This window comes from Netta rufina (genome assembly GCF_964035555.1).
Source record: "Netta rufina genome assembly, chromosome: 3".
Lineage (NCBI taxonomy): Eukaryota > Metazoa > Chordata > Aves > Anseriformes > Anatidae > Netta > Netta rufina.
In genome coordinates this window covers 38,181,579-38,199,105 of record NC_140125.1, presented here as the reverse complement: position 1 = coordinate 38,199,105, position 17,527 = coordinate 38,181,579, and the positions used below count along the sequence as shown (strand labels likewise).

General features: G+C 35.8%; 1 protein-coding gene across 2 annotated transcripts in view; it reads right to left on the bottom strand.

Annotated features, from left to right (window-relative positions):
- The window catches only part of BABAM2 (BRISC and BRCA1 A complex member 2), a 166,785-nt gene that overhangs the window by 110,467 nt on the left and 38,791 nt on the right, over positions 1-17,527 (bottom strand). For both annotated transcript variants that reach the window (XM_084283295.1, XM_084283296.1), the window contains exons 5-6: positions 11,190-11,384; positions 7,232-7,306 (exon numbers count right to left, since the gene is read on the bottom strand). In XM_084283295.1, coding sequence (XP_084139421.1) covers positions 7,232-7,306; positions 11,190-11,384 — 270 coding nt within the window. The remainder of the gene's footprint in view (positions 1-7,231; positions 7,307-11,189; positions 11,385-17,527) is intronic.

Below are 17,527 nucleotides of genomic sequence, written 5' to 3'. Positions count from 1 at the left end.
ATTATGTAATAACCTGCAATTATTTTTATGGCTATTGAATTCCATTCTTCCTATGCAATACATATAATGCTAATGTCAAGCAATAGTATAAATTACAAGCCCTAACAAGGCAGTAAACCTGAACCAAGTCACGCAACATAACGTATCTACAAAATTTCCCACCATATGCAAAAAAGGCTTTTCAACTTCAGAAGCTTTTTTTGTAAACTTTGAAAAAAAAAAAAAAAAAAGCAAAAAACTGTTTCTACTCATCTCAAAATAGCAAATTAATAGTTTTATTACAGTAGGAAAAAAAACAGAAATGTATATGAACATCATAAGACTTAATGCAACAATAGATATTGTAGCCCTTGCCTTTACTACTGCATTATAAAAATAAAATGTTTAAATATAACTGTCATCAGAAATACAGTTGATTGGAGATTGTGATTCACATTAAGATCATAACCTATAAAAATCATCAGCTGTGCAGAATGAGCTGTTCCACTTGACAGATCCTATTAGCAAAATCTGCCAATAAATTACAGAAAAAGATTTTTAAAAAATTGCTTTTGGCTTCCAACATATGGAGCTTAAGGTGCTCCTGACTCTAACACGTTTTATGTGGTTTTAGTAACTGCTTACTCCAAAACAAATCACATTGTTGTGAAAAACTTAGTAGTAATAAGATTTAGTGAGAACAAAGGGAACTGATCAGTTTATAAAAATCAAATATAACCTGTTCTGATTGTAAAATATACTTTTATAGGGTTTTGCTTCCCTTGATTTGTGTGCAAAAGATATTAGAATAAATTCATTAAAGGATGACTAATTAAATTGTAGTTTCTGTAAATATTTTGGAGCTTCACTGAATTATAGCAGTAACATTTTACTTTTAACCTTCCAGTGCTAGAAATAGTCCAGAATCTGTAGATTTCGTGGCAAAGCCAAGAGGGCAGAATTATTCAGCAAAACTCTGCAAGGTTAGTAATTAGGCTGCAGTAATAAGAGTAGCAAAGAAGAATAATGCTTCTATACAGTGGAATAGGTAAGATCTTACAGTTTTACCTACAGTGAACACTGAAACTTCCCAATAAATACAAAAAGAAAAACTTTACAACTAACATATTTGATGTTTTTAAGCTCCTATGAACAAACACACTTAAAAATATTTTATCGCCAAAAAGTCACTCTCTTTCTGGCAGTTTATGATGTTTTTGAGTCAGAAACACTCCGAGACATGGATAACTTCAAAAATATATATATATTTGACTTCACATACTATTTAAGCTCCCCTGTTTGGAGTTTGCTTGCTTCTGGCAACAGGACGGTAACTCTGATGCTGGCCAGAATATGGAGGAAAAGCACTTCGTTGATGGTATTCCATTAAGCATGTTTTGATGAAAAAAATGGACAGCAAAACTGCAGATTTTGGGGTGCAGGCTACAATGAAGGATTCTTAGAGACAAGTATCAATGATATCTCTTCTTGATAGATGCCTTCCACACACGGGTTACATTTATTTTCATGGCCTCAAGATTGTACGATTTACTGGCTTCAGCTACTACAAACTGTTCTGTTTCAAATGCTGCCAGTACTAACTTGCACAGACCTATTTCTAATCTAAAATCTCAATGGCTCATTATAATTGCATGCTATAAAGTTTGCCTTTAAACTATTAACAGAAGAAATCCAAACAATCTTTGACGTTTCAATATTCTGTAAGTAATTTAATGCTGGTACAATAAGTAATTTACTGAATATCATACTGACATCTACTTGTATAATTTAAAGTATTTGCTCAGAGTGCTTACATATGTCCTAAGACTAGGAATGCAATTCAGGAAGTTAACTTCATGCCTCTGTCACAAAGTCTTTAGTAGTAAAAGATTAATAGTAATCTAGGTACTAGCTTAAAAGATCCCCATGGAACGCATGGTCAAAGTATTGTGAACTGTAGCTATGTACTACTTCAGAATTACCTACGAGTCTTATCAACTGTCAGTTCCTTATTTGTAAAAGAGGTAAAATGACAGCTGACACCACAGGCACGACAAGTTTCAAAAGACATACAGGTCCATCACTCTATCCAATACAAAAGACATACGCACTGTATGGGAAGATATATTAATGGTTATTTACTGCATAATATTCAATGCTATTTTGAGAATCAGCTGCTCAGCACAGTATAAAAACAGGGTAGCGTAAAACGGTGAGGTCAAGTTCTGGTCTCTAATTTCTTCTTGCCATTGACTCCGTGACTTTAGGACGCTAAACATTAAGTTTTAATAAGCCAGCTAGCAACAAAATTAAGTTTAGAAGCAGGAGGAGGTTTTCAGTACAGGCTAATATACTTTTTCAGAATATTTAGTTAAAAAATTTGAGTTAATCAGCAGAGGTATTTTTTTAAAAAAAAAAACAAATGTATTTGTATTTTGGTATTTGCAGCAATTTAACACAAACCTTGAAGGATGTCAATTGAATCAAAACTGCTAACTTGCAACAGTAAAAAAACTGGCCTGAAAGTCTCCTCTGACCCTTCTGTTTGTTGTTTGCTACAGTTGATTTCTCAAACATACACAAGTAATATGGTCTTTTCACTGTACCTGGAATTTGGTCTACTTCGTAAACAGAAGTTGTCCTGAAGTCTTTAACAGACTTCCAAATGATGAAATCACAATAAGGAAAAACACAAATATGTGCTCTTATCTTTCAATTTGAACTTCAGGATAAACCTTTTCCATTGACAGTCTTAACAAACAACTGTTTTGCCCCTGGCAATGTGTCTAGACAATGTTTATTATTTGTTTCAGTTCTGAAAGATATGCGTCGAACACAATGGTCATCACAAAAATCTCTTTAGAAAAAAAGTCTAAGATTAAAAAAAAGCCTTCTAAAAAAACCTGTCTGCTTTGTGTATTTCCTTTACACTCAAAAAGCACAATTGGTCCAGAAATTAACTATTCACCAGGGCACAAGAAGCAGGTATGTAAAGACAGGACATCAATACATTAAAAGTTTCATATAGGAAGGAGGTGGCAATCAGGCTACTTACTATTTAACCAAAACCTAAAAAAAAGTGAATAAAAAGTATCTACGTGTCTTGTTTTCAACAGTGTAACTGGCAACATGCTCTACAGTCCATTCACTCTGTGCAGTTATGCTACAGGCACATAATCCAGCACAATTTGCTAATTACTCAGATGGAGATGTTTAATGAGTTATCGTTGATAACTCATGATAACACAAGTCCCTCTGATTAAAACTACAAAGAATAAAAATAAAGTTGGATGAGGTATTTTAGATGCTAAGGCTATTACCTTCATTATTACTCTGGCATATGTGTTACCTGTAAAGAGACAGATGTGAAGTACCAACTGACTTTCAGAAATTGTATATACAGTAAAGACTTCCATTTATCAGTGTTGTCTCAAAATGAAAAATTGTGCAGTGAACAGAAAGGAACTTAAGCCAAAATGAATGTGCTGATTAAAAATCCAACTAAAAAAAAAAAAAAAATGAAAGGGAAAGTATACTAGTAAACAGATACAGATGCAAATATTTTCCTGAACCAAAGCCAGGTTCTTCTCAAGTACGAGAACCTTAAGGAAAGATTAACTGGTAATGAACCTTGCAATAATCGGAGCCACCAACTTGATTCTGCAGTTGTTAAATGCTTAAAGGTTTCACTTATGTCAAACAGGTTTGCATAAGAGAAGTAAAAGTTGAAACAAAAGGTCCACATTCAACTCAAAACCTTTTATGAAAGCGTAATTTTTAAACTGAAAAAGATACAAAAGGGTGTCTTTTCCTAGATGTACATTTTCACTGTAAACCAACATTTCTTTCTCATCAGTTGTTCAGCATGAAAAATAAAGCATGATACGTTTTCTTTCAAATATGAAGGAGTGCACCACAGAAACTTATGAAAAGATTGATCTGCTGCAGTCATCATTACAACCAGCATTTTGCTTCCTAATAAATTAAATCTGAAGAACACTGAGCAGAATTTAAGAATTCAAAGCTAGAGGCTGTGCACTCTGCACTGCTCTTTTAATCATTTTTGTACTTTTTCATATACTCAGCTACTTTCCTTAAAACATATGCACACTTGAAGCGAATTTTAAATTTAATGCAGCAAATGCCTTTAAATAACCTGGTAAATCAGCTTTTCCAGTACGTAACAGCCCAGCTCGTGTTACGCCTTCAGTTTTTATTCATCATAAGGAAAATATTCTCAACAACATCAGTACAAAGTTGACGGAGCAAGATCTAACGAATGAGTGTATTATCAGGTTCAAAGATTCTGTAACACTACTGAACATTCTCACAGCTTACAATCTCTAACTCGAATATTATCTTATTATACAGAGCCTTACAGTTATATTCTAATGTGACTACCTAATGAAATAAATAAAAAATTCAGATGAATATTACAAACCATTGGGGTGCTATGAATGATCAATGAGGCAAGAATGATGGTCTTTAAGTATTTCACCAGATTTTAATCCAGGGAGTATTAATTAAACATTAAAAAAAAATCCCATGACAGGGGAAGTATAACACAGGTCTGAACTTTGTAAATCATTACAGAGAAGCTACTGCACATTCTGAGACTGGCTACAGACTGGAACATAATTCAAGCACAGCATTCAGTTCTGCACTTCTAACATTAATACAGTAACAGCCTTCAGTTACTGACTGCTCTTCCACCTTTCAGGATAATATATTGACAATTACTTCCTCCACATTAATGGATGCTCCATCATGTGCCATAATTCAACAAGCAGCATTGAAGCCAACATAACTGGCAGATATGATTGCAAATGAATTCCTATTTTATTACAAAAATCAGATCTAGTTATGTCAAAAGTATCATCCAAAAAATACATGCAGATAGCTTAAAAAACATTTTTTTTTAATGCCTTTGTAAATTTGGAATAGTTGGAGCATAATTATCTCAACAACAATCTCTATCTGCATTTATATTGTTGCCACATGAGATGACATTGATACAGCTAATAATGTCAGAATACAAGGAGCTAAAGGCAACAGGGGCAAAAGATCCATGCCTGCTACAGTGTACTCTGTCACAGTCCATGCTGGAGCCTGAGTCAAACCATTCTTTGTTGTCAACAAACACTGCTGGAATAAAACTGTATTTCTTCTCCTGTGGCTGTTCATCCAGACTAAACATCAGCCTCCTACCACAGACAGTTAACCTGTTAGTTTGCATATCAGAAGTCTGTGTAAGAAATCTAGGGATTTCGCCAGTACACTGTCCACCAAAAAGGACCTGCCATTTAAAAAATCCAGGATATTACATACAAAAAAAACCCCAAACATTAATTTTGAAACTGCAACACTAAGACACTGAGATTTTAGAAATGTTAAAATAAAGGCAGACTGGGAAACTTTGATTCTGCGTCCTTCTGTGCATGCCTCCTCACATCAAACAATCTACATACGCATGCAAATAAACACATTCTCCTTCAGACTAGTGAATCATTCAGCACTCAGGGTGAATAATGCTCTAGGAAGCAGTGGTGGAGCGCTGCTATCTACCCACAGGATATCATCCTTGCTTAGAGCAGGTGGAAGATGGTTAGTGAACATGATAGGGGATTATAGTAAGAAACAGTGTACTGACATGCATTAAAATGTTACTGTAAGAAACACAAGTAGCAACTGTTTCTATCACAGGATTTCTACATGATGACAGTTACTTATATAAATCATACACCACCTTTCCATCCCAAGTCTTGTAATTTTCTTAGAGGCTGAACAAAGGTGACAGACAGCCCTATGACTGAAGCTATGGAATATACTGGCTATGCACATCCTAAAATTCTTCACCAATTTAAAAATTGTTCCTGGAAAATACAGCACCCTGGACCTCAGGAAGGAACATGATGATAAGGAACAGGCATAGTTCATGATAGCCCTACACAGCCTCCTTTTTTCCACAGTGTCTTTCAGAAACCTATCCCAAAAACGCTGCAGTCCAGGTGAACTGTTGCTGCATCCTCCTCCTAAGTGCCACCATTCCTGAAAAGCCCACAGCCAACCCTCTTACCTCTGACTTTGCCCCATCAAGTGAGTAGAGAAGTCCCTGATGAAAGACAGATGCTGCAACAGACTGAAAATATCTGGAGGCTTTTGAGAAAGGCAGGAACAGGTCATTACTCACACAGTGAGCAGTCTATAGAAGTTAGATCACAGGATCCTGAGCTCAGATTGCAATCAAAAATTTCAGTTATAGAATAGTTGTGCCTGCCTTTATTTTCATGGTTCTTAGCTTGAGACTCTATTTGGAGAAACACTCAGGATTCACACTTGCAGTTGTGACCTAACAGTTGAAGACTTGTAACAAAAAGATGAGGAAGAGGTCATTGGATCTACACTGACATTTTCATCCCAACACATTAGTTACTAAACATTAAGTAGCTGCTCTCCTTAACAAATATTTAAAAGTAAAAAGCTGAGTAAGCAGTCAGACGTAGTTGAAAGGGAAGATGGGTGTTGGTAACATCAGCTGACTCAAATCTTGTCTGCAGTAAGAGTTCTGGCACTTTAATCTGACGTTAATGTTAGACACATCTTTCACTGTGTACTCTCAATATAGTAACATTGGCCTTGCGATGGGCTTCCACAGTAACTGACTGAAAGAGTGACTGCCCACCTGCTGTGAAAACAACTCATTTCAAATTATTCCATGTTGGTAGTTTCTCAGTTTTTTCATTCCCAGCAAAGACAGAAATACTTTTTTCCAACTTATGCCAATACTCTACTCTCCTACATCCTTGCGAAAATTATGTAAAGTGTCTGGTCAACGTAGTGTTTATTTTAAAAATAATGAAGTGAAGTTATCATCAAAACCTTTAGTTTTTGTCAGGAGCATTTGCTTTCATTCCCTGTTAAGAACTGGTACATTTAGTTTACTTTTCTGCATACGCTGTCAAGACTACTGGTGCAATTTGACTGTTGAAAAAAGCCGCAAAACACAGGTATTCCATGCAATCTTCTACAAGGCCCTTTAGCATGACAAGTGTATGTTTACTATCCGGTAAAGTGGCATTAAAACAACAGTATGTCCAATACCACATTTCCAAATCAGCATCTAATCAGGTTTAGACATGGTGCACCGGCAAACTCTTGGAGAAGAGGGCAGGAAAGTAAAAATAGTTACTAAGAACATTTCAATAATTCATTCTCTCTCAACAGACACTGTCAACTTAGACATTCATTTTACCTTGAGAAGGTATGTAGGAATATTGCTGAAATCTACAGGCAACTTCAAGAGGAAGCGAGCTGAGAATTCACCAGTCTGCGGAAAAAGCATAAAGCTAATGAGAACTAGTGTCTAAAACAGAATCATAAATTGAATGCACTAAGGATGAAATATTAACCAAAAAAATGTGTAAGAGCTCGTACCAAACAGAAGGGCTGAATTAAAAGAACATTTCTCAATGGAATTACTGAAGATGAAAAGAAATAATTTACAGATTCCACAGGTATTATATGATGAAACATTTTAAAACCATAAAACATCACTGCCATGAAGCCTACAGCAACAAGTAGCTAGAGTGCAACAATGTGAATGACAAAAATTAGACTACACTTTGTTAGGCCCTAAGTACAGTTCTATCTTGTCTGTATTCATTTGTGGACAAAGGAGCGGTGAGACCTACAAACGATCTGAAAGCAAAGTTAAAAACTTGACAAAGTTGTACGAGCAGTCAAAATACATGCATTTTCCCAAACACTGCAGGTATACATAACAGAATAAACTTTGAGTTGGGTAAGGTAAAAATGTATCAAAGCGTCTGTATTTTTTTTTTTCAGAAGACACAAAGAACTGAGCTAGAATGCTCTCTGCGATTTCTTTTCAGAAATATGCAATTCTTAACACTGAGAAAACAGTTTATTGAAAATTTGCCAAGTGTCCCCTACACTCTGCTGAATTTTACGCATAAAGTGTATGCAAAGGAAATGGAAAGGATTTCCTTTCTGTTTCATACACTTCCTTAAAGCCAGACTTTGTCCACCTGGTTATGAAGCAATGAAGTTGGCTCTTTCTGAAAAACAAATGCTTGTCTGATTTCCTCCGTATTAATTTTTTGTCATCCCTATTTTATAATTCAATAAAATAGCCATAAAGCAGCTATTTTTGTCACACTGAATTGGCAGCACGAAAAGCATTAAACACGACTTTTTTTTTTTGCAATTGAACACAAAATCTTGAGACAAGTTCGCTTTTTCACTTTAATACTGCCCTATTTTGGCATATACATGCCACTTAGTTACATAGTTATTTGTTGGTGAATTTCATCTTAGTATTTTAAATGCTTCGCATTGCCAGAGAAATCAACAAGAAAAATCTTGTTACAAGAAATGTGCGGTTAACAGATTTAAACATGCGTACATACATAATATATAATGCAATTCTCATTAGAAGTGTAAATGTAAATACTGCAGTAGATTTATACAGGATCATCTTTATTGTATATATAGCTATACCCTTGTTGCAGGCAAAAACCTGCAACGTATTTGAAATAATGGAAGTATCCTTTCCAAAAAAGGCAGCAACAACCTGAAGAAGCAATCACTGACTTTTTGTGTATGCGACACAGACTGCTTTGATGACAGCTAGGGCACTTGCTTTTTAATCAGATTTAAACAGATATTACAGATAATGCTTCTTGTCTGGGCTTAACTTTCAAAGAAAAGATGTCATCCATCACCGGCCACAAAATCCAGAAAATGATTTCTAGTAAAATAGCAGCTCAAATGGTCTGTTTATGGCCATTGGACATATAAATGGCCTCTGATCAAAATATCAACTGCTCTGAGATGTGGAAGAAGGTAAGAACTTGCAGGCTAGATTTTTTATATCATTCAATTAAGATTATTTTGTAATGTACTACTGCCAAAGAGGTCCAGGACCCACAGTGTGCAGTCCCTGCCCACGTTGCTCAACTATCCAAATCCAGCCAGCAGCTGACCTGACATTTCAGGTAGAATCAGATGTAACTTCTGGCCACAGAACTGAGAGATCAGATTCAGGTAGTTAATGGGCATCTGTATCAGTGGGTACTCTGCCAACACGGAGCTACTATACTAAATAACAGTTTTTCTCTTTGTCATAATTCTTGGAGATACTGGTATAAAGGTACACAAGCAGATCTGTTCCATTTTGGGACACAGCACTGAACTCAGGCCTTTTCTTCAATGTCTTTTATTTATGTATTAACTCATGTACTTAAGATATGTTTTCATAACACTGTGCAAAGTTCATTCACAAGTGATTATTTCACAAGTCTGCTGAGCCACTACCTATTCTTTAGAGACAACAGCAACATGAGGTTCAATGAGCTCCAGAAAGAGGAGGTAACATGCAGTTCCTCTTGATTTTCACAGAAACGCTGTTATTGCACTGATTGTCAAGACTTAACAAGAGAAGACAGTTGTAAAGGATAGAAAGGAGAAGCACAGGTTAATGTCATAGTTTCGTGTTTTAGATACTCATAAACAAGCCTCTGTCATGTAAGTACCGTGTTCACAGAATCTCCAGATTAGACCCCAGAAGGTCATCTTAATAGAGAATATACTTTGGAAACAAAGCAGACTCTACAGAAACCTCACATAGCTCTGCAATGATTACCAGGAGTTGCCTCAAAATGTCTTTAAGATTTGATTGAAGTATTTTTTGTTAAGATAACATTTCAAACACCAAAAAAAAAAAAAAAAAAAAAAATCTTTACTCATTCAACAAGGACTTACAAAGAAATCCAAAGGCTTCAGTAGATATGACTTTTCCATAAAAAAAGGAGAAAAAAAGTAGTTTTCTACAGTCCCAAGTACAATTTTGGCAGCTGCCAAAAGTTAGATAAAATCTGAGTATGGTACAGAAAGCCTTCTTCACTTCAGTAAAGCACTTTGATATTTACAGATGTGGCGAGTTGTTATTCTCTATAGCTGTTATCACAAACATTTAAGAACAAATATACTGATTTATAAATAAAGATATGAAATTCTCTCAAACAAAATTTTACTTGGCTTAAAATAAAAAGAAGCTTAGATGGCTTATCTTGAGACAAAAGAAAAAAATATAAGCACTGTCATTTGTAAATATCTTCATGCCACCTGTAACTTAAAGGCAATAAAAGTGACAAAGCTTAATTGTATGCCCTGAAAAAAGGCGTTGAGAATTCCAATTTCAGATGACATCTATTTCAGAAGATATTGTTTCTGAAGGCTAGTATACGTTGAGACTATACTGTTGCTGTGAGAAAGAGAAGTACATGTTCAGCATAAACACAATTATGTATTTCCTGATATACCTTACTCCAAAAACTCCATGATAAATACATTACCAGTGGGAAAAACTGATTTTTACAAAGCTTGCTCCATGCCAGAGAGATCAGTTTAAAAAGTAAAATAAAATCACACACTAACCAATATGCTTACACTGCCAATAGCCTCAGTTTAGAAGGCTGAGATGGTATACATGGAATATTTCTACGTAGCATGGCACATCGCCCAGGAAAAGGATGCAGTTTCAGGAAGCAGATAAGCCCGTTTAATGTCTGATTGTCATGTGAAGACATGGCACTACAAAGTCACTGCTCTTGCCCGTATTACCTCCTCCCGTCCTTCTGCAGGAAATCAGTTTTTTTTTTTCCCATCTCTTTAGGTTCCTGGAACAACGTATCTCAGCTTAGACAAGTCCCAGAGAAATACAGACAACTGCAGCTACCTATTAAATCAGCTCAACCTTAACATGGAACCAGGCTCTAATATGTCCTACCTCTAAGCAGGGTGTCCTACCCATGCAGCTACTCTGCCTCTCAAATCTTCACAGAGGTAAACCTTCCATGTAGCATTGTATCGTACCCTGTAAATGCTGCACAGGCTTTTCAGGAATTTATCATTTTTTCTATAAATCAGATGAACTAAGAGATCACGTTGAAAAGCCAGTTGCTCACCTGAAAACCTGGTTCAAGCAAGGTAGGGGAATGACAGCAATGGACAAAACAGAGAGCACTGAGAGTAAGCTGGAGTCAAACAAGATTTATTCACCAGAAACATATAGCAAGGAGATGCACACAAACTTGGTTTTCCAAGGCTGTTATTTATTAAAATAAAAAAGGCTGTTATTTATTAAAACAAGAAGATCACTAAAAGCATTTTAGTAGCAACATTCTTACCCAGTTATTCTTTTTGCCAGCATAGATTTCCATGTTTTCTCCATACTGGGGCTCTTCCAGTAAAGTCTGATATTCAAACATGAGACGCGAGCTCTCACGCAATCGGCTGCACTGAAATTGGTGATACTGCTGCACGAGCTCTTTCACAACAAGCAGGAGGCATTCAGGATTTGAAGGATTCCAAGAAGCTAAATTCTGTTGAATTATAAAAGAAAAGAGACTGTATTCATTTCCAGCAATAACAAGATCAATACTCTCCCTTCCATATTGATACCAGAGGCGAGTATGCATGTGGAAGCTTGGTGACAAAGCTAAAACAGTATTAAATGCAAAGGTTATAACATGCTTTGGAAGGAAAACAGGTCAAGCAGCAAATGCAAGCCCTAACGTGAAATGAGAATCTATATAGGGACCTACCATAGAACAGGTAACTGGGTTAGTACCAGGCATAAGTTGCCTCAAATCTCTATTCCATTCTTTCCTGAAATTACTGTTGCATCTGAGGACTTGGAAAGTCTGAATTCAAAGAACTAAAACTGATATGAAATATAAATGTATCAGAAGTGCAACCCTATGCAGTATCTGACTCCAAAAGTGGTCAGCCAATTGAATATGCCAAATTGATGCCAACTAGGGAAACTAATTATTCAAATAGTTGATACAGTATTTTTACAGTGACACAGCAAATGAACCCAACCTTGTGTTTACTTCACCTTGACTGTGTCTTTACTGCCTTGTTTCATTCCCTTAATACAAACACTGTCCATACAGAAGTCTCTTCCATCTGCCTGGCAGAAGTTTTTATTGCCAGTTGAACAAATATCAAGAAACACAGGTATCAGAAAAAAAATGTGTTAATACAATTGAAAGTGACTTTTTCAGTAGCAATCTCTCAGTGTAACTACTTTAACATCAACTTTGACCAGTCTTCCATGCAAAACAAGCTTTAGTTGTGAAGGTTTTCTGTGTTACAAGACATAGCTAATGTAATGAGTGTTGCACACCTACTTCTAATTGACCTAGAATGGGTCTCTGTTAATGGCAAATGAGAGCTCATCCTGTACTCCATACTGATAAAAGATAAGACAGTTCTGATGGAAAAAAAAAAACAAAACAAAACAAAACACAAAAGACAACTCCAGACTGCAGGAAAGCCCCTGTGCTTTATATCTAGGTTCTCAACAGGTCTTGATGTAATCTCAGGACATGTTAAGAGTGATGCAGCTTTCTGTCAGCTGTGAGCACAAGCAAAATTATTCTGTATTTCAGTAGATCAGACATGTGACAACAAACTAGTTGCAATGGGACTTTAAATTGCATGGATTGTACAACCAACATGAAGATGCTTAGAGATGGTAAAGATGTCTATTTTACAACTGTGTTCAGATAAAATATAGTATTTTCAAGTACCATTATGTATCAGTATCCAAACTCAAACATGGTTACTTTTCCCTTGGAAATAGGAGACATTTCAGATACAAATTATATGCATGATATACATTCTTCAGCAGTGATAAAAAAAAACATTCCTTTTAAAAAATCTTCAGTAGAAATACTGCTTTGGTATGTAGCATTTTCTACCACAAGGGCAGAAAATATTTCTGTATTTTCAAGTATTTATCGTAAGACTACTTTGTATAAAAAGATATACGTTTCCTAACCTAGGTTAGGTAAAGGGAAGAGGCCGGATAAAAATGTGTCCCCTAAAATTTAAAAGCTATTCATAATTTGCATGGCACAGGCTGCCCGGAGAGGTCATTGAGTTTCTATCCTTGCATATACTCAAAACCCAACTGGATACAGTCCTGGACAACTTGCTTTATCTGATCCTGCCCAAGCTGGTTCCTCCCAGCCTCTGCTATTTTGTGATTCTGTGTAGTGGTTTACAAAAAGCTCATCAACTGAAACAGAGGATGTTATCAAAATATAACTGCATAGTTCTGACTTGAAAAAGAAGAGTTATGCACAAATTTTATCTTCTCCTACTTTCCACCATGCACCTTCAGGTCTAGAATGAAAAATACCTGTACCCTAATAGCTCCTGATGTGGTTATTTCCTTTCCAAAAGCTTACATTTTTTCTTATCACAATTCATACCATAACCCTTTGCAATGGTGTTATACAGACTTCAGTATATGTGCATGATGAAAATACTTTCTCTTCCTTTATCTTTCCACAACTTTATATTTGTTTTCCTCTGATGTCATATGTTATGCTGTTATCAACATAAGTTTCATTTTCAGCATGCAATTTGTAATGTTCACAAATCCAATTTGTAAAAGCACACTGTCTTCTTCCTCGTAGATGGTAAGAGCATCTATAAAATGGGAATATTAATACTGCCATAGACCTGAAAAGGTGTAGTATCTTCTACAGTAACTGGTGAATGGGTGAGATAGTAACAAGGTTTCTGTAAGCTTCCCATGTCCATACTAACAAATGATCAGAAGCCTTGTTCTATCACATCTTCCATCTGCAGCTGATAAAACTTTACTCCTGCCTGGAATCTGTTTAAGCTTATCCAATTCTACAAAACACTAGAGAAAATCTGTCAGGTAGGTTTCTAGGAAACACATTTTTGTATCATGCAGTCTGAAACCAGACTGTGTATAACCTTAAATTTCCTGTTCCCAAGCTCCTGCTCAAATAAAGCATTTCCAGAAAGCCAGAGGATGTAATATGCCAGTATGTATTGATATCAGCCAGACAAGTGGGAATAACCTTTCCTCCTAATGACACTGCTATAACACAATAGAAATGTTCTGTCAAAGGAAATGACCAACAATATTTTAATAACTGACCTAAATGCGACTGTACCTTTTGTTTTTTAAATAACATTACACTACAGACCAAAAAAAGAGCAAGAGGAAATCCATTGTCATTTGTCCAGCGTGGAGCTGCAGCATTGCTCTCTTTAAAGAGTTCAAGAACGCCGCATTAAAAACAGTGTTTATGTTGTACTGCTTTACAGCTACAGGAATTAAAATGAACGATTTGACTCTAGGATCTTTACTAAATACTTTCCATTCAGCAACTGAAGAGTCCAAGTACGAACTGGTTATAAATACAGGTTGCCTGGAGAAAAACCTAACTACCCACCTCATACATGCAGCAATTCCAATGCATTCTCACTGATGCAAGAGTAAATACTGTGTCTACACAAGTTTTCTGTAACAAAGATTCTGCTTTAAATATATGCTATTTTTTAACTTTATAGTTATATCATTGTAGTACTTGCTACCTGGCAATTGGCCACAACATTTCTAGTCCGTTTGTTAACTTTTCAGAAGTACCATTCCTTTCAGAAGACCTAAATTTATGATTTTTAATCAAAAACTCCTCAGAATACAATGACATGCTTATATGTGAAATCTTTTTAAATATCTTTAAGTGTTATTTGCCCTAAGCACTGCTCCTTCATCTGAAAAGTCTTTAACCATTTCACTGTTATCCAATTTCAACAGCATGGCAAAAACACATGCTATATTGTTCTTTCACAGCTTCAAACAGTGCCTTCTTTAATCTTTTTGTTTTTGAAATCAAAGAAAGTGAGCAACCACCTATAACATACGATGTAGAAACATAACTGAAGCAGAATTTGATGTTTATCAAGCTGATCCCTTGTAGAGTATCCTAATCACTACAGCTTCAACATCAGGATTATCATGAGAACATACAAAGATTTGTCACTTAAGTCATTGAGAGCAGTGTCCCTGCAATGGTAAACTGGCCCTTTTCTTTAGAGATAAAAGATGTTCTAAATAACATTTTATTTAGCAATATAGTATTTTATAGTAGCATTTGGAAGTTGTTTAAGTAAAACCTTAAACTAAAGGCTTCAGAGAAGATGAAAAAAAGAAGTGGCGTTTCCTTCATTCTGCCTGATTGTTTGCCTTAAGCCTGTTTTCCAACCATGGCAAACAGTTTTCATAAGAAACAATATTTTAAAATACTTAACGCATGAGAAGAACAAAGTGAGCTTCCAGTGTTTCTGTGTTCCACGGCTCCAAGTTTTGCCACAAAGAATTGCATAAGAACTATGCTCTGAATGCAAATTCAAAATTATGAGAGTTTTAGTCATTGCTGCTTCAGAAAAATCCTGGAAATACAGAAACACACACAACCTCATTTTCTACAGCCAGACTGCTAAAGCCTGTCAGGTATGAAAAACCCAATTAAATAAATAACCAGAAAATATGTACACAGCAGAAGACATGTTATTTTCTATGGTTTTTATCTATACCTTCTGTTTTGCTCACCAGGACCTTTAATTTTGTCTCTGACAAAATGTATGTGTTCATATCATTTTACCCAAATCTCACATATACTTGAAAGAGAAACATTTTTAAACTGACGTTGCTATAAAATAGCAATACAAATCAATTTTTTATCAAAGAATTGAGCACGCTGACTGGAGTATTGACAGTATTCTAAATTACATATTTCACTCAATAAATCTTTTCTAATTTGAAATGAGATTTCTGCAGACTTTCCAGAGAGTTAATCAAATTTTACAGAACAATCAGTAATGCATTTAAAATAAAGAAATCCAGACTTGGATCCAGTTCCTTGTTCTGTTTGCCAAGAGATATTTTTAAATGAACCCTGCAGTGAAAACTCCAACTTACTCAAAAGTTAGCCAGTAAAACAATATACAGCCATGAATCAACTCACACGGTGCATCCACCACTAGTTCTGTGTTCATGCCCATGCCCACTCATAGATGCACATCTCAGAGTGGTTACAACCATTTTTAGTATTAGTATCTTTTTTTTTTTTTTTTTTTTAAACCATATCGTGCAAGCATTTGCCTCTCTTCTGAGCCCCTGGATGAGGTGCAATTGAACAATTCTCTTCTGTCTAGGCACCACTCACACTTCTATCTATAATTTCCACTACAGCTAGGAACACCACCACACTTTAAATCTCAACTTCAACCTTCTAATGGGCTTTCAGCTTGCAAGACTACAACTTGTACAACTTTAATTTTCTAAAAGGGGAAATTGTTACCTCATCCCGAGCAGTTTATTTACTATAGTAGCAGGTTAAAAGAGTGAGAAGATGACTACCTATTTTTTGTGGAGCCTGAAACTTGGTAATGTCTTCTGTGATGGCTAATCCCAATTTTTCCAGTTGGTGAATTAGTTCAAAATAGTGGGATTACACTGCTTGATCTTCCATATGATGGAGAATGGACTCCAGAAACTTCACTACCAACCCACATAGCTACGGTCATACAGATGCTGGCCACTAACTACCTATCCATAATTAAGTATCTTGCCAGAAGGATGGGGGATATTCTATGGTCACAGAAGCTTCCCCTGCAATTTGTTGGGGACCAAAAGTCCATCTTCAAATTCCCTTGCTCTCAATCCTGTCTACTGACAGAAACTGACTGCATTATAAGCCAGCAGTTTGATAGGAAGAGGTTTTTGGACCATGAGGCAAGAAGACCAAAGAGTTGAGAAAAATCAATTTGCTTTAAATGTACATAAAGAGGCAGAGTTAAGATATTATAAGGCCACCCACAGAGAATGCAATCTAAGCCATTTCAACAGCAATTCATTTGAATAAATACCAGGGATACCAACTGGATTTCAAAAAGAGACAAAATTTGCAGCCAGACAATATCACTTTTAATGAGATCTTCTTAGAGGTAAGACAAGTGAAATAAAGAAAAAACAAAAAAAAAAAAAACAAAAAACAAACAAACAAACAAACAAAACCAACAGAGTAGCTTCTCAGCCCTTCTAGGAAAGCCATGCAACATTTAGCTTTCCAAGGTAGCCACAATGTTCAACTTCTGGCAAAGTAACCCCATTTAAGTTTTGTTTTGGAACATTTTGTGCTTTGCAGTCCTTCCTGTGTCCTTTCAAAAAGCTAATCAAGAACCTATGCAAACTACTCAGTGTCAGTGATTACCCTTTCCCCCTTTTCTTCAACATCTCAAGTGCCTACTTTTCAGTAAGCCGCTATTTCACAGCCACTGTCACAAGTTATTGCTTATTTCATAACTTCAGGCAATGTCTGCAGCAAACTATAATTCTACACTATCAGAAAATACGATAATTTCTAATCGATCTGAAGTTGTTTTTCTTTGAAATGTGTTTAAATATCCAGGTTGCCAGAATTTCTTCCAGGAATGTGATTTTAAAGAAGACAGATTGTAACTGTTTTTCCTGGCTATACTACAGGAAACAACAGCAAGATCTTATTTTAAGTTGGTGTACTTTTATATTTCTAAGCAAGAAATTAAGTTTCACAAGAAAATGTCAGTAAACAAAACCTCCCAGGCCCATAACAGCGGTAACGCATTTCTATAGCATCTTCCATCTAGA